At 40.7% G+C, this 25,796-nt stretch overlaps 1 protein-coding gene across 2 annotated transcripts in view; it reads left to right on the plus strand.

Annotated features, from left to right (window-relative positions):
* Nucleotides 1-25,796, plus strand: part of SMARCC1 (SWI/SNF related, matrix associated, actin dependent regulator of chromatin, subfamily c, member 1) — a 226,385-nt gene that overhangs the window by 82,239 nt on the left and 118,350 nt on the right. For both annotated transcript variants that reach the window (XM_011981027.1, XM_011981028.1), the window contains exons 7-11: nt 2,940-3,009; nt 9,489-9,564; nt 10,993-11,118; nt 15,844-15,965; nt 20,995-21,119. In XM_011981027.1, the coding sequence (XP_011836417.1) occupies nt 2,940-3,009; nt 9,489-9,564; nt 10,993-11,118; nt 15,844-15,965; nt 20,995-21,119 (519 nt within the window). The remainder of the gene's footprint in view (nt 1-2,939; nt 3,010-9,488; nt 9,565-10,992; nt 11,119-15,843; nt 15,966-20,994; nt 21,120-25,796) is intronic.

Consider the following 25,796-nt stretch of genomic DNA (forward strand, 5'->3'; position numbering starts at 1 on the left):
AACACCCAACAAAAAGCCCAATTCTGTTCTTCTAGCTAAGCTAATTTCCATTAATTATTATATTAACTGTATGATATGCTAATTAACTGTATTTTATATTATACTAATTATTATATTAACTGTATATTTTTATTTTCTGTATTTGTGTTGCTCTGGCATTTGATGCCCTGGGGAGAGATTGCCCTTTTGAGGGCTAGCTAATTTCTAAAGATAATAACTTCTCTAGGAGCACATCTTTCATATGTAAACCAACCAATCTGAGTATGTAGCTGTAACCATCTTCTTATCTAACTTATACACCAAACCAGTATTTCCCCTTTTCTAAATCATTCCAGGGCGAGGTACTAGGCAATTAGAGACAATCTCTGTGCCCCAGTGTTTCTTGGAATTATTCAGCCATCCCCACCCTAAACTGTTTACTCTGCCCCGTGTTACCTTTTCTGTGGAAACCCCAATACAGGCTTTGGCTTAGGCTTCCCCTTGTTCCTGTCTTCTACCTCTTGACTATTGTGATGCCTCTGCAGTGGCTCTGCATGGTATGTTCTTTCCCTTCTTTTGGGATATGTAAGTAATTCATTTTTCAATGGCATTGGCCTTACTCTTGTCATTCAGCCATACTTCTATAAATTAATTCCTGGGTATAAATTTATAATACCTGGGAAGAGAGTGAGTTTACATCTCACACCTCTTGTTGTTTCTGCTATTAGGAAATTTTTCAAAGACAATTAAAAAAATTGTCTTGGCCGGGCGCGGTGGCTCACGCTTGTAATCCCAGCACTTTGGGAGGCCGAGGCGGGCAGATCACGAGGTCAGGAGATCGAGACCACAGTGAAACCCCGTCTCTACTAAAAATAAAAAAAATTAGCTGGGCACGGTGGCGGGCGACTGTAGTCCCAGCTACTCAGGAGGCTAAGGCAGGAGAATGGTGTGAACCCGGGAGGCGGAGCTTGCAGTGAGCCGAGGTCGAGATCGCGCCACTGCATTCCAGCCTGGGCTACAGAGCGAGACTCTGTCTCAAAATAAAACAAAAAAAACCAAAAAAATTATCTTGATAAAAATCAAAAATTTTTTTGGCTGGGCACAGTGGCTCACGCCTGTAATCCCAGCACTTTGGGAGGCCAAGGTGATAGTTCACCTGAGATCAGGAGTTTGAGACCAGCCTGACCAACATGGAGAAACCCTGTCTCTACTAAAAATAAAAAAAATTAGTCAGGCGTGGTGGCGCGTGCCTGTAATCCCAGCTACTTGGGAGGCTGAGGCGGGAGAATCGCTTGAACCTGGGAGGCAGAGTTTGCGGTGAGCCGAGATCACACCATTGCACTCCAGCCTGGGCAACAAGAGTGAAACTCCATCTCAAAAAAGAAAAAAAAGTCAAAATTTGTATCAAAGTCAGCTGTGGTTAGGAAAGATATGTTTTCTTGTTTTTCTTATTAAAGTACATAGTCTTTGACAAGATAATCAGTATTCTAAAAGTCAGCTTTTACTAGTCAGAATACCACCAAGACACTCTTAACAGGACGGGACAGGTAGTTTAGGTAGTGGGGATTTAGAAAGATCCTCTGGCCCCTTCTTTTCTTTTTTCCTCTGCCATGTTGAGTTACCAGGTTAGGGAACAGGACCTGATTCTGTCATTTTCACCTTTTGTTTTGAGGTGGGGACTCACTCTTGCCCAGCCTGAAGAGCAAGAGTGCACTTATTAATAGCTCACTGCAGCCTCAAACTATAATGCTCAAGTGATCTTCCTGCCTCAGCCTCCTGAGTAGCTGGGAGTATAGATGCACACCACCATGCCTAGCTATTTTTATTTTTAAATTTTTTAAGTGACCGAATCTTACTTTGTTGCCCAGGCTGGTCTTGAACTCCTGGGCTCAAGTGATCTTCCTGCCCCTGCCTCCAGAAGTGTTGGGATTACAGGCTTGAACCACCACACCTGGCCCCCTTTCACTTTCTTTTGAGATGGTTAGGTGAATCATTGTATACTTTAAAAGGTGTAGGGGCTTCATGGCTTTATTCAGTGAAAACAAGGCTATATCTTGTTAAAACCAGCACTGGAAAGTAATTTTTACTTGGCTAATTTACTAAGGTCTGGTTTTTTTTTTTTTTTTTCTTTTTTTTTTTTTTCTCTTTCTTGGGCTTTAAGGGGGCTTGCTTCAGAACTTCTCTCTTGCTATTAGGCATACATTTTCTAAGCTAAATTCAGACTACCAAAGAAGCACATGATAACCATTGTTGAAATGTGGAGGTAATTTAACTATGATTAGAATGAAAATCACTTTATTGTGTAATTTGCACTTATCTTTGGAAAGGAAACTTGAAAAAAAAGTCTACAATATGTAATCACATTGCTTACACTCTTGTTGGGAGGGCTAAATTAATAGGTATGAGGCAGTTAAAGAATAGTAAAAATAGCATTTTTGATAAAAACTTTGATGTAGCACTGTATAACTTACAGAACATCAGAAAAAGGGAATCTAGAGGAAGCAGAGTAGTTAGTAAAACTTTCATCAATGAGATGAAGTACAGTTTACATCTGGAAAGATGTGTAATAATTGCTAAGCCTCACAGAAAGAGGGATGAGAGGTTCACCATGGGAAGTGAAGCATTAAATAATATGATGATTATTACTTGGGTAGAAGAGAAAGGGGAGGCTGGCAGGAGAATGGGATGGGAGTATTTTACCACAGTGGATAATTGGTTTTGTCAAGAGTGATGGATAGTAGACCTACAGTTTGGTAAGTCTGAAAGACTGAGAAATTTCCCTTTAATCTGGTAGATAGTACTCAATTTGAAAACTTTTTCTTTCTAAACCAGCAATGGCATGTTGGAAAAATGTTGTTCATTAGCAAACTAAAACATCTTAGTAAAAATTAAGGCTAAAAATAATAGTTTCTTCATTATTTTGTCAGTTTGAGTAAAATTTTTTTCTTTTTCTCTTTCAGAAGAATGGTTGAGACCGGTGATGAGAAAAGACAAGCAAGTGTTAGTGCATTGGGGCTTTTACCCAGACAGGTAATGTTCATTTGCTGTGAGACCTGGTATAAAGATTTCTGTGAAAGGAAGGCACATTTATTTATAGTTTTATTTTCTGAATAGTGACAATTTGTTGATTTGTGTGTAGTCTTTCAGACTCTTCCAGAGTCTTTCATTGACTATTTTCTTAAGGTACAGAATTTAATGAGATCACCATTAAATCATGAATGAATAAGCCATAAATGGCTTTATTTATCTTTGAAAAAAAATCGATATCAGCGCTGGGCGTGATGACTCACGTCTGTAATCACAGCACTTTGGGAGGCTAAGGCAGGTGGATCATGAGGTCAGCAGCTCGAGACCAGCCTGGCCAACATAGTGAAACCCCATCTCTACTAAAAATAAAAAAAATTAGCCAGGCGTGGTGGCGGGCGTAATCCCAGCTACTCGGGAGGCTGAGACAGAATTGCTTGAACCCGGGAGGCAGATGTTGCAGTGAGTTGAGATTGCGCCATTGCACTCCAGCCTGGGCGACGGAGTAAGACTCCGTCTCAAAAAAAAAACCCCAAAAAACCTGGTGTCTTTTATGTATTTGCCGAGAAAGTCTGTGTGGTATTAGGTTGCTAATTTATATTTGTTTCTTTTAAGAAATGAATTTTACTGGGCACGGTGGCTCATGCCTGTAATCGCAGCCCTTGGAGAGGCCACGGTGGGTGGATCATGTGAGGTCAGGAGTTCAAGACCAGCCTGGCCAACATGGTGAACCTCCATCTCTACTAAAACTATAGAAAGTTAACCAGACATGGTGGCACACGCCTGTAATCCCAACTACTCAGGTGTCTGAGGCATGAGAATCACTTGAACCTGGGAAACGGAGGTTACACTGAGCCGAGATCATGCCACTGCACTCCATCCTTGGTGACAGAGTCTCACTCTGTCTTCAAAAAATAAAGAATTTTTTCTAGTGTTTATTACTGATTAAATTTTTTTGAGACAGAATCCCATTCTGTTACCCAGGCTGGAGTGCAATGGCACAGTCTTGGCTCACTGCAACCTTCACCTCCCAGGTTCAAGTGATTCTCCTGCCTCTATCCTTCCTAGTAGCGGGGATTACAGGTGTGCCTCACCATGCCTGGCTAATTTTTGTATTTTTAGTAGAGACCAGGTTTCACCATGCTAATCAGACTAGTCTTGAACTCCTGACCTCAGGTGATCCACCTGCATTGGCTTCCCAAAGTGCTGGGTTTACAGGTGTGAGCCACCACATCCAGTCTGATCAGTTTGCTTTTTTCAAAAACTACTCATGCCAAACCATTAAGGATGAAATTAATTTATGTCGAAAATTGAGTTTTTCTTCTCATCAGAAATGTATTTGCCTAGTACTGTTGTGGCTTTACATGTTATAACCCATACTGGTTTCAGTATCTATAGTGTGTATAACGAGTATTATAAACAAGAGCTAGATATTAGTGAAAATAGTGGGGCCAGGCGTGATGGCTCATGCCTGTAATCCCAGCACTTTGGGAGGCTGAGGCAGGCGGATCATGAGGTCGGGAGATCGAGACCATACTGGCTAACATGGTGAAACCCTGTCTCTACTAAAAATACAACAAAATTAGCCGGGCGTGGTGGCGGGCGCCTGTAGTCCCAGCTACTCGGGAGGCTTAGGCACGAGAATGGCGTGAACCCGGGAAGCGGAGCTTGCCGTGAGCCGAGATCACGCCACTGCAGTCCAGCCTGGGAGACAGAGCGAGACTCTTGTCTCAAAAAAAAATTTTTTTTTATTTATTAAATAAAAACTATTTAATATTAATGCCTGCATAGTGTACATGGAAATAGGGATAACATTCCTTGTACTTTATTTTTCTAAACCTGTAGTAGAGCAGCTTTAGTATTCACTTCATTCTTGTCAAGTAAAGTGGAGATTTTCATTGTGGTTTCTACAGGTCTAGTCAGTCTTCTTTCACCTGCTTAATTTTTATGTTTTTATTTTATTTTCTCATAAGTTATTGGGGTACAGGTGATATCTGGTTACGTGAGTAAATTCTTTAATGGTGATTTGGTGCACCCATCACCCAAGCAGTATACACTGCACCTTATTTGTAGTCTTTTATCCCTCGCCACCACCCCCACTTTTTTTTAACCTCTACTTCTATCTACTTCTCGTCTTCTCATGTTATTTATAGCAAATCCCAAACACCATTTGAATCATAAGTATTTTATTATGTGTTTCAAAAGAAATACATTCTCTCTTTTTTAAAATTTTTTTGAGATGGAGTCTTACTCTGTCTCCCAGGCTGGAGTGCAGTGGCACAATCTCGGCTCCGCCTCCCTGGTTCTAGCGATTCTCATGCCTCAGCCTCCTGCGTAGCTGGGATTATAGACGCAAGCCACCACACCTGGCTAATTTTTGTATTTTTAGTAGAGATGAGGTTTTGCCACGTTGGCTAGGCTGGTCTTGAAAACTCCTGACCTCAGGTGATCCACCCACCTTGGCCTCCCAAAGTGCTGGGATTATAGATGTGAGCCACCATGCCTGGACTTTTTTTTTTTTTTTGGAGACAAGGTCATGCTCTTGTTACCCAGGCTGCAGTGCGGTGGCATGAAGACAATTCAAGTGATCCTCCCACCTCAGCCTCCCTAGAGGCTGGCACTACAGGCATGTGCCACCCATAGGTGCCTTGTTTTTTAATTTTTGGTTGGGGGGTGGTCTCTGTGTGTTGTTTAGGCTGGTCTCAACCTCCTGGCCTCAAACAGTTCAAAGTAATAATACCATTGTCATCTTAACCCCAAACAGTTCCTTAATATAAAATATCATGACTGGGCACGATGGCTCATGCCTGTAATCCCAGCACTTTGGGAGTCTGAGGTGGGAGGATCACTTGAGGCCAGGAGTTCTAGACCAACTTGGACAACGTGGTGAAACCTTGTCTCTACAAAAAATACAAAAATTAGCCTGTCGTGGTGATATGTGCCTGTAGTCCCAGATACTTGGGACGGGGCTGAGGTGGGAGGATTACTTGAGCCCCAGAGATTGAGGCTGCAGTGAGCTGAGTTCATGCCACTGCACTCTAGCCTGGGCAACAGAGCAAGACCCTGTCTCAAATAAAAATAAAAATCCAGTCAATGTTGTCAATTAAATGACACATTTGATTGATTGATAGTTGTTTGAATTAGAATTTAGATAAAATCTACCTGTTGGGATTAGTTGGTGTACTTAAGTACTTTTCTAATTTATAGTTGTATAGGTTTTTCTTCTGTCTTCATGACCTCCCTTTCTTAAAACCTTACTGGTTTTAGAAACCAGTTGGTTTGTCATGTTTTGTTTACCACAGTATGGAGTTTTTCAGTGGCAGCACTGTGGTTTGTTTGAATGGATTACTCTGTTCTCTGTATTTCCCTTAAATTGGTAGCCGGATCTAGAGGTTAATCAGATTCCATTTTAATTAGGGAGGAACAAGACTGTTGCATATATGTGTGTTCTTTATCAGGAAACAAAACATCAGGTTTTGCATTGTTTCTGTTAGTCTATTTAAGTTTATTTTACTTGTAATTATATTTTTAAAAGAAGGAAGTTGGCCGGGCGCGGTGGCTCAAGCCTGTAATCCCAGCACTTTGGGAGGCCGAGACGGGCGGATCACAAGGTCAGGAGATCGAGACCATCCTGGCTAACATGGTGAAACCCCGTCTCTACTAAAAATACAAAAAACTAGCCGGGCGAGGTGGCGGGCGCCTGTAGTCCCAGCTACTCGGGAGGCTGAGGCAGGAGAATGGTGTAAACCCGGGAGGCGGAGCTTGCAGTGAGCTGAGATCCGGCCACTGCACTCCAGCCTGGGCGACAGAGCGAGACTCCGTCTCAAAAAAAAAAAAAAAAAAAAAGAAGGAAGTTTGTCTTTAGATTCATTCAACATTTTAAGAGTATATGCCGTCTTTTTATGTAGTTCGAGTTAATTACAACTAAATCAAGTCACCTTTGTAATCAGTCTCGTGTGAACCATAATTGACAAATTTAAGTGAATAACTTCCCGTCCTCTAAGGATTAGTTTTTACTTTTAAAAAATATGTTGCCCAGACTGGCCTCAAATTCCTGGGCTCAAGGGATTCTTCTGCCTCCTTACTAGCTGGGACTACAAGTACATGTCACTAGGCCCAGCTTATTTTTAAAACATCATTTGAATAAGTGCTTTCTGTAAAGCACTTCTAGTCTAAAGGCTTCAAGTCAGTAGTCCTTGCATCCAAAAACACCTTTTAATATTTCAGCAACTATGATAGGAAAGCAGTTTGCCCTTTGAAACCCTTCAGTGGAAACTTAAATTTATGATGAAAAGCTACATAAGTATAGAGTTGGTATAAATTCCAAAATAACACATTTGTAACACATTTTAAGACAGTAGCCTGTTTGCTCACCTTTTATCTATCAAATTAAGATGTGGCAGCTGGCTCAGGTCTTGTCTTCTCAAGGGGTCTTGTTAATTCACCTTTTAAAAATTAACTATGGCCTGTGCCCTCACTTCTGCCCACATTTGGATTTCTGATCAAGACTGGAAGAGTATAAGATTGAGTTTTTTTTTTTTTGAGACAGAGTCTCACTCCCACCCAGGCTGGAGTGCAGTCGTGTGTGTGATCTAAACTCACTGCAACCTCCGCCTCCCAGGTTCATGCTATTCTCCTGAATCAGCCTCCCATGTAGTGGAGATTATAGGCGCCCACCACAACGCCCTGCTAATTTTTGTATTTTTTAACAGAAACGAGATTTCACCATGTTGGCCAGGCTGATCTTGAACTCCTGACCTCAGGTGATCCACCCCCTCGGCCTCTCAAAGTGCTGGAATTACAGGCGTGAGCCACTGCACCTGGCCAGGTTCTATATGCTTTTGAACTGACTTCTGAATGGTGACTAAAAGGAAGCTGATATTTGTCATCATACTAGATGTCATTTGGTTTCATAGTTTACTGGTCAGTATAGTGATATTCACAGTGTTTTATTTTGGTGAAAAATGTTATGCTTATTTTATGATTTTGTTGGAGTAGGTGGCCTGATTTATGTCATTAACTTAGAGCTTGTTGATAAGGAGGCTCCTTGAGCAAAGAGATGTGAAGAAATGAGAGACTAAGCTATATGGATATCTCAGCAGTGAGGGACCAGTCTGTGTAGAGTGTATGCAGGCTTAGTAGGGCATGTTGGAATAATGTTACCAAAGCCTGTGTGACTCAAATATAACATGAGTAAGGAGAGAAGAGCAGGAGATGGGGTCAGCGTCTCCATCAGATAATCAGATCTTGAAGCCATGGCAAGCCATCATTAGGTTTTTTTCTTTCACTCTCATTGGGTGAGAGCTGTTGGAAGGGTTGGATCAGTGGAGTGATGTGGACTGACTTAGTTTTCAAAAAGATCACTATGGTTGCTATGTGAAAAATTAACTCTTGAGAGACCAAGAGACCAATGGCAGAAGCCGGAAAACCAGTGAGCAGAGTGGAGGGGTAAGAATTAGATGGATTCTAGACATACTTTTGAAGTTAGAGCTGGTCACATTTGCAGTTGGTTTGATTACAGGATGTGCTTGAGAATGGAATCAAGGCTGTTTCCAATGATTTTGGCCTGAACAGCAGGAAAGATAAAGTTGCCATTACTGAAGTGGAAATGTTTGGCTAGAGTACATCGCTGGGGCCAGGGTAGCATTGCAAGTTGAGCTTTGAATGTTAGGTTTGGAATGCTTGTTAGACGTTCTACACAAGGAGATGTGGAACTGGCTGTTGAATTTATGAGTTCAGAATACATGGGAGAGTGCTGACATAAAATTTGAAGTCATCAGTGTGTATTTAAAGTTATAGGAATGAATGAAATTAGCAGGGGAGAAGGGTTTTTCCAAAAACTGAACCTCGGAACTTTTGAAGGTTGAAGACGTTTGGGACTAAGACCAGAAACTGGCATGGAAACTTGAAGAGAGGCTGGTGAATATAAGGACTATTAGGTGATATAGTACTTTCTTGGTGGCCAAGTGAGGGAAATGCTTTGAGGAAAGAGCAAGCAGCTGTTTAAAATTTTTTGGTGTCAGTCTTCAACTTCGGATTTAGCAATATATACGTTATTTACTAGTGACCTCTACAGAGGAGCTTTCTTGGCAGAATAGTAAGGAGAAAAGTGTCTAATAAGTTGCTATTAATAGATTTTAGTAGTATTTCTTTTAGTTTTTTGTTTTGTTTTGTTTTGTTTCGAGATAGGGTCTCACTCTGTTGTCCAGACTGAAGTGCAGTGGCATGATCTTGGCTCACTGCAACCTCTGCCTCCTGGGTTCAAGCAATTCTTCCACCTCAGCTTCCTGGGTGGTGGGGACTGCAGGCACGTCCTACCATGCCCAGCTAATTTTTGTATTTTTTGGTAGAGACGCAGTTTCACCATATTGACCAGGCTGAGATTTTAGTAGTATTTCTAAAATATGTTCTTATTATTTGTAAAAGTCTTTCTAGTAAATTACCTTTGACTCTAATTTGTTTTTCTCTTTTCTGTTCCTTTATAGCTATGATACTTGGGTCCATAGTAATGATGTTGATGCTGAAATTGAAGATCCACCAATTCCAGAAAAGCCATGGAAGGTAAATGATTTAAAAAAAAAAAATCTTATAATAATCTCTTTTTTTGTTGTTTTTTTGAGATGGCGTCTCACTCTGTCGCCCAGGCTAGAGTGAAGTGGTGTGATCTTGGCTTACTGCAACCTCTGCCTCCTGGGTTCGAGTGATTCTCATGCGTCAGCCTCCCAAGTAGCTGGGACTACAGGCACACGCTACTATGTTTGGTTAATTTTTGTATTTTTAGTAGAGACGGAGTTTTACCAGGTTGGTCAGACTGGCCTCAAACTCCTGACCTCAGGTGATCCGCCTGCCTCGGTCTCCTGAAGTGCTGGGATTATAGGTGTAAGCCATCGTGCCCGGCCAAAAAAAATTATTATGATAATCTAATAGCTCTTCTCAGCTGTTTTCTAAGCAGTCTCTCTAAGGAGATACAGAATGTTGGTTTCCCTTTCCTGTCATCCATTTACAAGATATGCATGGCTACGAAGACTTTATTATCTAGGTCTTAGATGAGATGTCTGCAGTGCTTGATGTTTGAGGAGAATCCAAAGGCAGGTCAGATTGTGGTTTGTGAGAGAGGAGTGTGAGGAGTAGAGTTGAACATCACTGATGATGTCATTTGGAAAGCTTGGAAGCAGTGCCTGTGTGACTTTTAGAAGGATGTAGACTTACTTTATTAATCATTTCTACCATAATGTAGTAAGAGTCCATACACTGACTTGTTAGTCAACTTTTGAAGTGGAAATAATTTAAACTTTGTGGGGCATGGTGACTCATACCTGTAATAACAGCACTTTGGGAGGCTAAGGCAGGAGGATTGCTTGACCAGCCTGAGCTACCAAAAAAAAAATTATCTGAGCATAATGTCAAGTGCCCTATAGTCCTAGCTACATACTTGGAAGGCTGAGGCAGGAGGATTGCTTGAGCTGAGGAGGTTGAGGCTGCAGTGAGTCATGATTGCACCACTTCACTCCAGCCTTTGTAACAAGACCCCATCTCAAAACAAAAAAATTAATTGTACAGGTTGCAAGAGTAGTCCAAAACAAAAGCACTACTTTGTACTCTTCTTCCAGATTTTTCTATTTTTAACTATTTTTGGAAATTAAATGTTGAAATTATACTATCATCTAATAGTAAAGGAGTAAGCCATATGACTCATGAACCATGTAATGTTGTGAAGTACTACTGAAGGATTTTTAGACATTTATTGCCCTGTAGATTATAGTATCAGAAGTTTAAGACTGGGAATGATTACTTACTATGGTATCACATTGTTAGGAAGGAAACTAGGCTCTGGAGTATACCTCATATATCATTAGTAGTATTACATTATTAATGTGTTTTATGCATTTGAGGCTTTGAAAATAAATCAGCGTGTTTCTTTTTCAATACTTTAAAACCTTGAGTGATTTTGTTATTTATGTAGATATTCATGATTTGATACGGTTTTAGGTTCATGTGAAATGGATTTTGGACACTGATATTTTCAATGAATGGATGAATGAGGAGGATTATGAGGTGGATGAAAATAGGAAGCCTGTGAGTTTTCGTCAGCGGATTTCAACCAAGAATGAAGAGGTATTTTCTTTGGCATGATTTCTCACCGTTAAGTCTGTCTTCTTGGCCTAAATGTTACTAAATCTTCATCAATAAATTGTCATATACAAACCACTTAGGAACTTTCACATCTACCTGATGGCTGATGTGCCATCAGGTGGAAATTCCTAAGTGGCTGTAACAGCCATCTCAGAAGCTAATAACCTCCCAAAAAGGGGTATGAAAATCTTAAAAGGTTATTAAGATTTAAAGTGGCCCATGCAGAAGGATAGTGGTATAGCTGATTTTGCCCACTAGATCTGAAGTGTAATATCATCACAGCAGAATTTAATGTAGCCATTGGTTTTCCTATGGAAAACTCATTTTGTTTAATATGTGTATATATTTTTTGAGACAAAGTCTTGCTCTGTTGGCCAGGCTAGAGTGCAGTGGCACAATCTCGGCTCACTGCAACCTCTGCCTCCTGGGTTGAAGCGATTCTCCTGCCTCAAGCCTCCCAAGTAGCTGGGATTATAGGCGCTTGCCACCACATCTGGCTAAGTTTTGCATTTTTAGTAGAGACAGGGTTTCTCCATGTTGGCTAGGCTGGTCTCGAACTCCTGACCTCAGGTGACATGCCTTGGCCTCTCAAAGTGCTGGGATTACAGGCATGAGCCACCACACCTGACCTGTTTAATATTCTTAAATAACTGTTAATCCACAGATGGTAGGTAGTGTAAAGTACAGGCCTTAAACATCTTAACAGTTATAGTTCAATCCGCTTTTCTGAGGGTGGATGATTTGACATTTTATATCATTTAATCCTTTGAGAAGTTCAGTCACTTAGATATTTACCCGTGATTCCTTGTAAGGCACAACTTGTGGAAGGCACAACTCGTGCAGTAGGTGTCACTAGAAGACAATTTGACACTGAGAAGAAGGGGTGTTAGTATTGGATTTGTGGTAGCTTTAGAGACTTCTGGTTCCTTTTCCTGGGGTATTGTTTGACTTTATTTATTTGTTTGTTTGTTTGTTTGAGACAGATTCTCACTCTGTTGCCCAGGCTGGAGTGCAGTGGTGCGATCTTGGCTCTCTGCAACCTCCACCTCCTGGGTTCAAGTGATCCTCCTGCCTCAGCCTCCCAAGTAACTGGGACTACAGGCACGTGCCACCACACCTGCCTAATTTTTGTATTTTTAGTAGAAATGGGGTTTCACCATGTTGGCCAGGCTGGTCTTGAACTCTTAATCTCAGGTGATCCCCCCGCCTCGGCCTCCCAAAGTGCTGGGATTACAGGCCTGAGCCACCGCGCCTGGCCTGTTTTACTTTGTTGAAACATCTTAGAGATGGATATTCTTTGAACCACTGATATGCAGAGTACAGTTCTTTCATACCTATTTCAGTGCTGTGACTTTACTATGAAAACCTTACTGTTTTTCACATTAATTTTTTTTTTTTCTTGACACGGGGTCTCATTCTGTTGCCCAGGCTGGAGTGCAGTGGAACGATCTTGGCTGAATGCAGTCTCTGCCTCCTGGGTTCAAGTGATTCTCCTGCCTCAGCTTCCCAAGTACCTGGGATTACAGGCACGTGCCACCACACCTGGCTAATTTTTGTATTTTCAGTAGAGATAGGGTTTCACTCTCTTGGCCAGGCTGATCTTGAACTTCTGACCTCAGTTGATCCACCAGCCTTGGCCTCCCAAAGTGCTGGGATTACAGGTATGAGCCACCATGCCTTGCCAATTTTTAGGAAAACTATTAGGAAACAAAAATGTTAAATGGCTGGGCCCAGCGACTCACACCTGTAATCCCAGCAGTTACGGAGGCCGAGGTGGGAGGATTGTTTGAGCCCAGAAGTTTGAGACCAGTCTGGGCAATGTAGCAAGACCTCGTCTTTTCAAATGATAAAAAAAATTAGAGAAAAAGAGAAAAATGTTTTACAGTTGAGTCTTTGTCATACCTTTTTACTTGCAGTTGGTTCTTGTTTGTTTTGGAATTGGACTCGTCAAATTTTTTTTTTTCCACCAGTCTTATGGTGCTGATGACTCTTCCATATTCTCTTATTTTAACCATTCCAGAAGATACACTTACATATTTGTTTTCCCTTAATATATTTTAATTGAAGGCTTTTTTGTCATTAGGAATATTCCAGTTTCTACATTACATTCTTTAACCGACCAGTTCATACCCATTTCTGTTCTGATTTAGTTTGTTTATTCATTTATTTTTAGGAGGTTATATGAAAATGGATATTTGGGCCGGGCGCGGTGGCTCAAGCCTGTAATCCCAGCACTTTGGGAGGCCAAGACGGGCGGATCACGAGGTCAGGAGATCGAGACCATCCTGGCGAACACGGTGAAACCCCGTCTCTACTAAAAAATACAAAAAACTAGCCGGGCGAGGTGGCGGGCGCCTGTAGTCCCAGCTACTCCGGAGGCTGAGGCAGGAGAATGGCGTGAACCCGGGAGGCGGAGCTTGCAGTGAGCTGAGATCTGGCCACTGCAGTCCAGCCTGGGCGACAGAGCGAGACTCCATCTCAAAAAAAAAAAAAAAAAAAAAATGGATATTTGTTTAAAAATTTAGGGTTGGGCATGGTGGCTCACGCCTGTAATTCCAGTACTTTGGGAGGCCAGGGTAGGTGGAGTGCTTGAGCGCAGGAGTCTGAGACTAGCCTGGGCAACATGGCAAGACCCTGTCTCTGCAAAAAATACAAAAATTAGCTGGGCTTGATGGTGCACAACTGAAGTCCCAGCCACTTGAGAGACTGAGGTGAGGGGGATCAATTGAGCCCAGGAAGTTAAGGCTGCAGTGATCCATAGTCGCTTGAACTTGGGTGGTGAAGGTTGCAGTGAGCTGAGATCATGCCACTGTACTCCAACCTGGGTGTCAAGAGTGAGACCCTGTCTCAGAAAAAAAAAGAAAAAAATTGAACTTCAGATTTATTGTATCATTCAAAGGTGTATATCCTTTAGATTTTTTTCAAACTGCTATTACATACTCATAAGGTGTTCAAGGTTCTCAGTTTGATGCCATGGAGCTTCTCAATGGAAGTGCAGTTGAAAGGAATAGGATGGCAACAGAGAAAATTAACATTTAATTCATGGATTTTTTTCATTTTGGCGTGAGACAGAATCTCATTCTGTCACCTACGCTGAAGTGTGGTGGCGCGATTATAGCACACTGTGACCTTGACCTCCTGAGCATAAGCTATCCTCCCGGCTCAGTATTCTGAGTAATTCGGGTGACAGACGCACACCCCTAAACCCAGCTAACTTTTTTTTTGTTTGTTTTTGTAGAGACAAGGTCTTACTATGTTTCCCAGGCTGGTCTTGAACTCCTGGGCTCAAGCATTCCCCCCGCCTCGGCCTCCCGAAGTGCTGGGATTACAGGTGTGAGCCACCATGACCAGCCTAATTGATGTTTTAATTTTAGGTTATTTACTTATGCCTCTCATGCTTTTACCTAATCTAGTACTGGTCATTTAGGTGTTTTTTTCTTTATGATAGTCTGTTTTATTAAATTGGTAGTTACTGTCTGCAGGCTTGCTTTTGTATGTTGATCTTATGTCTTGCAACTTTCCTGAACTTGTTCATTAGGTCTGGTAGCTTTTTTTATGTATAAAATTGTATCATCTGCAAACCGGGATAGTTTTTACTTATAAAGGTTGACTTTTTTTTTCCTTCTTTGAGACAGTCACCCAGACTGGAGTACAGTGACATGATCACGACTCAGTGCAACCTTCGCCTACTGGGTTCAAGCAGTTCTCATATCTCAGCCTCCTGAGTAGCAGGGAGTACAGGCATGCTTCACCATACCCCGCTAATTTTTTGTATTTTTAGTAGAGATGGGGTTTCCCTGTGTTGGACAGGTTGGTCTTGAACTCCTTGCCTCTTGCCTCAAGTGATCTTCCCACCTCGGCTTCCCAAAGTGCTGGGATTACAGGCATGAGCCATGGCACCCAGCCCTAGACCTTGACTTCTTTTTTTTTTTTTGAGTCTGAGTCTCACTCTGTCACCCAGGCTGGAGTGCAGTGGCCCAATCTCAGCTCACTGCAAGCTCCGCCTCCTGGGTTTACGCCATTCTCCTGCCCCAGCCTCCCAAGTAGCTGGGACTGCAGGCGCCACCAGGTTTTTTTTTGGTATTTTTTAGTAGAGACGGGGTTTCACCATATTAGCCAGGATGGTCTCAATTTCCTGACCTCGTGATCCGCCCATCTTGGCCTCCCAGAGTGCTGGGGTTACAGGCTTGAGCCACCGTGCCCGGCCAGACGTTGACTTCTAAATTATGTTGCCATCTTGCTTAACATTTCTTATAACATAAAGTTATCTTCTATTTATTTTAGAGATTAAGAATAATTCCTGTAATGCTACATTTTCACAGGATCATTTGGCCTGTCTTTGTATTTTGTCAGTTTAATAGAGTGTATTTCATATTTTTCCAGTAGTTATTGAAATACATTTCCCACCTCAAAACATAGAATGTGAACAGTACCAGTTTTTAGTTGTGCAGGGTTTCAGCATGTCTATTATAGCATAGTTTGAATAACTGATAGCTGATACTTCCATTGATGATATATATCACCTGAAAGATCAGGGAAAGTTTCTTGATTACTGGTGTTCCTGGATGATTAATGATATTCTTTTCATTTGCTCTGAACTAAGGATATGCTCTTGTCTTTGTATGTGGAGACTCACCTTTTGCCAAGGATTTGTAGAAACTGAGGAGCAAAGATAGCTGATATTTATTTCCATTTACTTCTTCCTAGCCAGTCAGAAGTCCAGAAAGAAGAGATAGAAAAGCATCAGCTAATGCTCGAAAGAGGAAACATTCGCCTTCGCCTCCGCCTCCGACACCAACAGAATCACGGAAGAAAAGTGGCAAGAAAGGGTAAGAACGATTACATGATTCAAAGGGCATTAAAACAGGCCGGGTGTGGTGACTTACACCTATAATCCCAGCACTTTGGGAGGCCAAGGCAGGCAGATCAACTGAGGTCAGGAGTTCAAAACCAGCCTGGCCAACATGGTGAAATCCCATCTCTACTAAAAATATAAAAATTAACTGGGCGTGGTGGTGCACGCCTGTTTGAATGTTAGGTTTGGAATGCTTGTTAGACGTTCTACACAAGGAGATGTGGAACTGGCTGTTGGATTTATGAGGCTTGAGAGGCTGAGCCTGGAAAATCACTTGGATTTTTTTTTTTTTGTATCTAAGTATGTATTGAGAAGCATGGCTGGTAAGGAGTTTAAGACATTATATTCACCAAGTTTAGTGTCTCCTTTTCTGATTTTACCATTTGTCCCATTTGTGACAAAATGTACTCATAGAAGAGGTGAATACGTGGCTGCTTGATGTTCAGCAAAGCATGGCAGTACAACTTTTGTGCTTAGTGAGCTTTGGTTGAATGAGGATTATGATTTCTACTGAATAGATTGTTTTGAGGGTTAAATGAGACTTTAAAGCCTTTGCACATTGCCTGGCCTTAAATACACACTTAATAAATGGTATATGGTAGTTAATAATTGGTATATATTAAGATACATAATTTCTGGTTTGCGTTGCTTAAAATATTTTCATTATAATTTTTATAGTTTAGACTTAGCAAGATAATTATGGTCTGTAAATTGATTATTTTCATGTGATAGTCAACTTTTTGGATGTTGATTGAAGTGTAAAGGTACAATTGACATCATCTCTCCTGCAGTTTCCTTATATAGACTTTCCTCCCTACCCTAGTTAGCATTTCTGTTCCCAGAAGATTCCTTGAATCTTATTACTTCCTGAAGGGTAGTTATGACAACACTCTTACTAATAGAAGTCTTTAGGTGCATTTAAAAACCTCTTAGTTTCATATATTAATAAGCAAGTTACAGTCATCAAAAAACCTTTAAAAACTTAGTTTTTGAGCCCATATGTATTATGACATGAAAATTGAAATTATAAAAATAGATTTTTCATTAGCTGTTTATGGGGTAACTTTATTTTTTACAGGTTTTTTTTTGTTTGTTTGTTTTGGAGATGGAATCTCACTCTGTTGCCAGACTGAAGTGCAGTGGCGCAATCTCAGCTCACTGCAACCTCCGCCTTCCAAATTCAAGCGATTCTCCTGCCTCAACTTCCCAAGTAGCTGGGAGTACAGGCTCGTGCCACCACGCTCAGCTAATTTTTTTGTATTTTTAGTAGAGACAGAGTTTCACCATGTTGGTCAGGATGGTCTCAATCTCCTGACCTCGTGATCCACCCGCCTCAGCCTCCCAAAGTGCTGGGATTACAGGCATGAGCCACTGTGCCTGGCATACATTCCTTTTATATATATTTAACATTTCATCTTTTTTTTGAGACAGGGTCGTGAACCACCATGCCTGGCCTACATTCCTTTTATATATATTTACATTTCATCTCTTTTTTGAGACAATGTCTTGCTCTGTTGCCCAGACTGGAGCACAGTGGTGTGATCTCAGCCCATTGCAACCTCTATCCCCTGGGCTCAGGCAATTCTCCTACTTCAGCCTCTTGAGTAGCTGAGACTGCAGGTGTGCAGTACCACACTCAGCTAATTTTTGTATTTTTTGTAGAGATGTTTTCTCTCCTTGTTACCCAGACTGGTCTCAAACTCCTGGTCTCAAGCAGTCCTTCCACCACGGCCTCCCAAAGTGTTGGGTTTATTTGCATGAGCCACCACACCTAGCCTGTTTCTTACATTTCTAGTCTGAATGTTGCTGTTGCTGTTCAGAGATTTTGGAGCTACCTGAGATCTTTGCAGGGAGAGCACTGTCAACTATGATGAGATAAAATGGGGTGCCGGGACACCAGTGGTTATTGAACCGAGATGTGATCCCTAGGAGGCTTGAGGCTCACAGTGGTGACATTTACCCTCCACTTTGAATATAACGCATACCAGATTGAGTTCTCTAAAATATATGTATGCATGTACTTTAATGGAATACATTTGCCTTGTAATGACCACACCTTTTCTCATTTTACGTTTCTCCTTAGAATTATGTTGAAAATATAATTAGAAAATATTTTGAAATCTGTTTTCCCAACTTTTGTTTCATTCATCTGCATTGTATGTTTTCTTCCCCTTTAAGTATTTTATCTCTCTGCTGCCTTTAGGTTTATAGGCTTTTAAAAAATCATCATGTAGCACTTGTCTTTCAAGTTGCCTGCTTAGCCCTCTTCCAAGTGTACTTTCCTTCCTTTTGTTTAAAAAAAAATAAAGGCTGAGTACGGTGGCTCATGCTTGTAATCCCAGCATTTTGGGAGGCCGAGATGGGTGAATCACGAGGTCAGAAGATGGAAACCATCCTAGCTAACACAGTGAAACCCAGTCTCTACTAAAAATACAAAAAAAAATTAGCCGAGCATAGTCCCAGCTGCTCGGGGGAGGCTGAGGCAGGAGAATGGCGTGAACCTGGGAGGCGGAGCTTGCAGTGAGCTGAGATCACGCCACTGTACTCCAGCCTGGGTGACAGAGCAAGACACCGTCTCAAAGAAAAAAAAAGAAAAAAAAACAAGAACAAAAACAAACAAACAAAAAACTCATGTGATTTTTATTTGGAAAACAGTTTTACTTTATGTATCCTATTCTAACCTAAGCCAATATGTCATCCCTCAAAGGGAACTTTGAGCATTCTTTCTGCACTGTAGAACTCAGGCTGGCCCAGCATGCTGTTTCAGTCAGCTTTTTCTCCATTTCCACTCTCACTTCACAGTGCACTTTAGATTGCTATGCAGTACTTCCCAAAGCAAGTGTGTTTTTCTTTTCTTATACCTTTTGGCCATTATTCTGCATCCTGAAGCATTGTCTTTTTTTAAAAATATTTCATTTATTTATTTTTGCCAGACAAGATCTTGTTCTTTGGCAGAAAAAAATAAAAAACAATAACAAATAAATTAGGAGCATAAATTAGTATAATAACATCTGCTGAAGAATAAATAAATAATCATTAAAAAAAGACAATGCAGAATATTCAGGGTGCAGAATAAAGGCTGGAGTGCAGTGGTGCAATCATGTAACCTTAAAATCCTGAGTTCAAGCAATCCTCCTCAGTGGCTAGGACTACAGGTGCATGCCACCATGCCTGGCTTAGCATTAAAAACTTTTTGGAGGCTGGGTGCAATAGTCCATGCCTGTCATCCTAGCACTTCGGGAGACTGAGGTGGACAGATTGCCTGAGCTCAGGAGTTAGAGACCAGCCTGAGCAACATAGTGAAACCCCATCTTTACTAAAAATACAAAAAAAATTAGCCGGGCGTGATTGTGCACCCTTGTAATCCAAGCTACTGGGGAGGCTGAGGCATGAGAATTGCTTGAACCTGAGAAGGCAAAGGTTGCAGTGAGCTGAGATTCGTGCCACTTCTCTCCAGCCTGGGCAACAGAGCAAGACTGTCTCCTCCCTCCGCCCCCACCAAAACAAAAGAAAAGAAAACAAAACTTTTTGGGCCAGGAGCCATGGTTCATGCCTGTAATCCCAGAACTTTGGGAGGCCAAGGTAGGAGGATCGCTTAAGTTTGACATCACCTGAGGCAACATGGTGAAACCCTGTATCTAGAATAAATTAAAGGAAGAAAAATAGTCTGGGCATGATGGTGTGCACTTATAGCCTCAGCTACTCAGGAGCCTGAGGAAGGAGGATTACTTGAGCCTCGGAGTTCGAGGATGCAGTGACCTGTGATTGCACCATTGCATTCCAGCTTGGACAACAAAGTGAGACCCTGTCTCAAAATTTAAATTTTTTGTTTTTTGGTAGAGATGGGGTCTCGCTCTGTTTCCAAGGGCTAGTCTCGAACTCCTGGCCTTCCCTTGCTCTTGGATTACAGGCATGAGCCACCACACCCAGCCCTTACCTCTTAGTGAATTGTTAAACAATTCTCAAGGTTCAACTTAACTCTAACCTTCAGTCCTTACAACCTCTCTATGATGTATTTTCTTGGTACTTTTATTCATTTCTCTGCACTGAAATATAATACTTCTATTGTATTTCTCTGTGTTTCTGTGAATCCTGTTATGTGAGGTAAGGATTTCTGTTGTATATCCCTTGTAATCCCTAAAGGTAAAGAATCATTACTGGGTTTATTTTTTTGAGCCCCCTGGCATTTATTAGTTTTAAAAATTAATAATGATTTGATTGAATTTTTGGTGCAAGAGCAGTGGATGATTTTATATGGTAGATTTAGTACTATGTTTAGGGATTCTACTTGCCATTCCTGATATTTGGATGATAAAATGGCCATTAAAACACAATGGTACATGTCTTTGATCACATATGTGATTGCTTATAAATCTTAGAATATATCATATTTCCTTAGCAGTTCTTATTTTATTACACTAATTTAAGTCCCTTTTGTGATAGTGCCAGCAATTGTCTAGTAGGATTTTTTGCCCATTTTTTATGCCTGTTAACTTTTATTTTTGTTTTATTGGCTGGTTAGATGTAATTTGGGGGAAGTTATCTAATTTTTTTTTTTAATGTTTGCCTTTTTTATTTTTAAAAATTCTTTTAAATGGAGTCTCCCTCTGTCACCCAGGTGGGAGTGCACTGGCGACATCTCAGCTCACTCCAACCTCCACCTTCTGGGTTCAAGCAATTCTCCTGCCTCAGCCTGCTGAGCAGGTGGGATTACAGGCGCCTGCCACCATGCCTGGCTTATTTTTGTATTTTTAGTAGAGACAGAGATTCGCCATGTTGGCGAGGCTGGTCTCAAACTCCTGGCCTCTGTGATCCACCTGCCTCAGCCTCCCAAAATGCTGGGATTACAGGCATGAGCCACTGCGACCAACCTACTGTTTGTCTTTTAAAGTGATCTTGAGCATATATTTTACAAATAATGAAGGTGTGCAGCCTCAGAAACTGTTTGCTATAAGTAGCAATAATCAATCTTGTTTATATTTCATATACCTTGTATGTTTTAGCCAAGCTAGCCTTTATGGGAAGCGCAGAAGTCAGAAAGAGGAAGACGAGCAAGAAGATCTAACCAAGGATATGGAAGACCCAACACCTGTACCCAATATAGAAGAAGTAGTACTTCCCAAAAATGGTTTGTATTATTCTGCATGAGAGTGTTAGATGTAATTTAGTCATTCTCAGCAATACCATGGGATGAGTCATTGCTTGCTGTGGGTCCACAGTTCTCGACTTTCAAGTATGAATAGATTATCCCTTTTATGGATATCATTTTTGAATGTTCTGTAATCATTTGAGTAGTTTTACTCTTTTTTTTTTGAGACGGAGTCTCTTGGTTGCCCAGACTGGAGTGCAGTGGCGCGATCTCAGCTCACTGCAAGCTCCGCCTCCCGGGTTCACGCCATTCTCCTGCCTCAGCCTCCCGAGTAGCTGGGACTACAGGTGCCCACCACCGCACCCGGCTGATTTTTTGAAGTTTTTAGTAGAGACTGGGGTTCACCGTGTTAGCCAGGATGGTCTCGATCTCCTGACCTTGTGATCCGCCCGCCTCGGCCTTCCATAGTGCTGGGATTACAGGCGTGAGCCACTGTGCCTGGCCCTACTCTTTGTTTATTGAGAAAACTTACAGCGACCAAAAACAACTTTAAATTTAGGAATGTTTTAAAATTAATGGTTTTTAAATAGCAACAGAATCATATTCATATGTAAAAGTGGAGTATGTACTTATATACAGTTTAACTTACTGAAATCTCTAGGGAATGCTTTATGTGAATGCAGATTTGAAGATCTCCAGTAATGAATTTCTTCTAAGTGTGATGAACCTTAGTTACCAGTTATGTAAATTCTGACCTGACTTCTATTCAATGTAATTAAATTCAGAGTGGGCTGGGTATGGTAGCTTATACCTGTAACCCCAGTACTTGGGGAGACCAAAGCAGGGGGATCACTTGAGGTCAAGAGTTCAAGACCAGCCTGGCCAACGTGGTGAAACCCCATCTGTACTAAAAATACAGAAATTAGCCAGGCACAGTGGTGCACGCCTGTATTTCCAGCTACTCTGGAGGCTGAGGTAGAAGAATCATTTGAACCCAGGAGGCGGAGGTTGCAATGAGCTGAGATCATACCACTGCACTCCAGCCTAGGCGACAGAGTGAGACTCAGTCTCAAAAACAAAAACAACAAACATAAAAAAGCCAAAATGTTCTTTAAATATTGATAAGGTATTTTTTATTGATCATTAAATGTTTGTGTCCTCAGTGAGCCAGTGATTAGATTTAAAAAAAAGTAAGCTCTAGCATACTTTAAAAAGTAAAGACCTATGATTGGCGTTTTATGATTTATTAGCCTTCTCCACCCATCTTTGTGGGTACAGCTTGTAAATAAGAGACTATATATATGACTCTATATATATCAGTTGGTGAATTATAACTCTCATACTAATCATCTGAGTTTATAGAATTTCACTGGAATCTAGAAAGTGGAGATTTAAAATTTGGGAACTAGAAACTAAGTCATTAAAGTTATTAGTGTTTTTTTTTAAAATATACTTTATCGAAATAACAGGAGGAATTAGAACTTTTTCTGGTTATTAGAAGCTGAATTACAATTTCTTCAAAACAGCCTAAGATGAAGGATTGTAGTAAATTATAAGGTATCTCTTTTTTATTTTACTATTCTGTGAGCATGAAAAATAATGAAAAAGTAGAAAAAAAATCTAATATTTAGATTAAGATGTATATGAAGCATATAACTATCTCTCCTGTGCTAAACTTATGCAGTGACAGGAAAGAGTATTATAAAAAGCCTAGGAAAAACCAGAACATTATTTGTACATTTGTACATTGTTGAGAAATTTGTAAAATATAGGAAGCCATCTGGATCTAAAAGTAAGATGAGTTACTAAAACTCAGAAAGTATACGGTTAAAAATAGGAGATTATATGGTTTATATGGCACTAAACAGAGCAATTGATAAAGAAGACTATATGGTTTATATGGCACTAAAGACAGAGCAGTTGATAATTAAGATGGGCACTGGGTATATATGTATATATACATAGGTATATACATGTAGGGCAATATGCATATGTATGTATATACCTATATATACACACACATATAGGAAATATACATATGTATAGACATATAAGACAATATACATATGTATAAGATGGGCACTGGGTGTATATATGTATATACATATGTATATACATACAGGACAGTTAAGAATACCAGGAGAAGCTAGGCTCATCAGCATTGGTCTGTCTGTATTTTGCACTCTGCTGATGGTGTGTTGTCCAGTCGAAGGCTAAAGCACTATGGCTAAAGGTGACAAAGATGGCAAGGAAAGTGTCCCAAGCAGTTCTTGACATCCAGATGGAGGGATTAAAGGATAAAAAAAAATAAGCAGGAGAATTGGTAGTTGTCCTTTTTATTGGTTTTCTGTTCTCTAGTGAATTTATAAATTACACCATTCAAGCATTTGATTTTTCTGAATTTAAGTATAACCAGTTCAAGCCCCTATTCACAGTTGCTTGGATTTTCATTTTCTTAACACTTTTTTTTTTTTGGAGGACAGGTGCTCTTAACTTCCTGTGTCCTAAGAAATTTTTTGCCTACGTTAGTGTTGTAAATGTGTTTTTCTGTGTGTTCTTGCAGAAGGCTTCTGCTTTTATAGTTTGGTCTGTGACCCAATTTAAAGTTGATTTTGAGGATGTTATGAATTACGGGTCGAAGTTTATTTTATTCCCCACATAGGTATTTAGTTGTTTGTACACCATTTGCTGAAAAGACACTACTTCTCACATTGAACTATTTTGATTCCTTTGTTGAAAATCATCACACATGTCTACATTTAGATTCAGTATTCTTTTCTAACCATCTCATTGTACTTAATACCACAGGGCCTGAGTTATTATAGTTTTTTTAGTAAGTATTGAAATTGAGTAAACTTCAACTTTTGTTCACATTTTTCAATATTGTTTTTGCTATTATAGCTCTTAGCTTTTCCATGTAAGTCTTAGCACCAGCGTTTAATGTAATTTTTCCTCTTCTATGTTTTGTATGTTTTATTATGAGGTCTTTCACATTTTGTTAAATTTATATCTCAATTTTTTTTGTTACTGAAAGTTTAAAATTTTCCACTTATGTTTTGCTAGTATGTAGAAAGAGAATTAATATTCCTTAATTTTTGACCGTGTATTCTGTTGCTTTTTAAAAAATCATGTATTCTGGCACTTTTTTGTAGATTTCTTAGGATTTTTTCTGTTACACAAACCTCCAATTACGTTATACCTCCACTATAATTTTAATAGCGGTTTAGAAAGCAGACATTTTGCTTTTTTCTCTGTCTTCGAAAGAACACATTTATATTTTACCATGACATGTGATATCACACAATAGATGTTTCATCAATTTCAAGAAGCTTTCTTCCTGGATTTTTGTGAGTTTTTATGAATGAATGCCAAATTTTGATACCATTCTTCAATATCCACTGATGTAATGATATTTCTCCTTTTAATCAGTTAATATTATTTAATTACATTGTATGATTTTTGTAGTGGTTGAATCAACTTTGCATTCCTGGAATTAAAAAAAAAAAAAGTCATGGGGTCTCGCTCTGTCGCCCAGGCTGGAGTGCATTGGTACAGTCATGACTCACTGCTCACTCAAGTGATCCTCCCACCTCAGCCTCTCGTTTTAGCTGGGATACAGGTGCTCACCACCACGTTTGCCTAATTTTTATTCATTGTAGAGACACGGTCTTGCCATATTGCCCAAACTGGTCTCAAACTCCTGAGCTCAAGCAATCTGCCTGCCTTAGCCTCCCAAAGTGCAAGCTACCATGTCTGGCTTATTTTATAGTTAATTCCTAATTAAAATCTATGGCAGAGCTGGACATGGTGGTCTTTCCCCGTAGTCCTAGCTGTTCAGTGAGAGGATTGCTGGAAACCAAGGACACTGAGGCTTCAGTGAGCCATGATCGCACCAGTGCACTACAGCCTGGGCTAAGGAGTGAGACCCTGATTCAAAAAAACCCAAAATCATTCACTGAAAATCTAGTCTTTTGAAATTTATTCACACTTGGCCGGGCACGGCCTGTAATCCCATGCCTGTAATCCCAGCACTTCGGAAGGTCGAGGCGGATGGATCACCTGAGGTCAGGAGTTCAAGACCAGCCTGGACAACATGGTGAAACCCCATCTCTACTAAAAACACACACAAAAAATTAGCCGGGTGTGGTGGCGGGCGCCTGTAGTCCCAGCTACTCAGGAGGCTGAGGCAGGAGAATCACTTGAACCCGGGAGGTGGAGGTTGCATTGAGCCGAGATTGCGCCATTGCACTCCAGCCTGGGCAACAAGAGCGAAGCTCTGTCTCAAAAATAAAAAAAATTATTCATACTTGTTTTATTACACAGCATATAGTTTATTTTGGTGAACGTTTGCTTGTACTACTTGAAAAGGACATGTGTTGTACAGTTTTTGAGTCTAGTGTTGTATAAATTTGTTTGTTTGTTTTGTTTCTGAGACAGAGTCTGGGCTCTGTTGCCCAGGTTGGAGTGCAGTGGTGTGATCTCAGCTCACTGTAACCTCAGCCCCCAGGATTCTAGTGATTGTCCTGCCTCAACCTCCTGAGTAGCTGAGATTACAGGTGCCCGCCACCACGCTTGGCCGGTGTTTTTGTATTTTTAGTAGAGACGGGGTTTTGCCATGTTGGCCAGGCTGGTCTCGAACTTCTGATCTCAGGTGATCCACCCGCCTTGGCCTCCCAAAGTGCTGATTATAGGCATGAGCCGCCTCGCCTGGCCCCT

The sequence above is a fragment of the Mandrillus leucophaeus genome, unplaced genomic scaffold (assembly GCF_000951045.1).
Source record: "Mandrillus leucophaeus isolate KB7577 unplaced genomic scaffold, Mleu.le_1.0 Scaffold22, whole genome shotgun sequence".
In the NCBI taxonomy this organism is placed as follows: Eukaryota; Metazoa; Chordata; class Mammalia; order Primates; family Cercopithecidae; genus Mandrillus; species Mandrillus leucophaeus.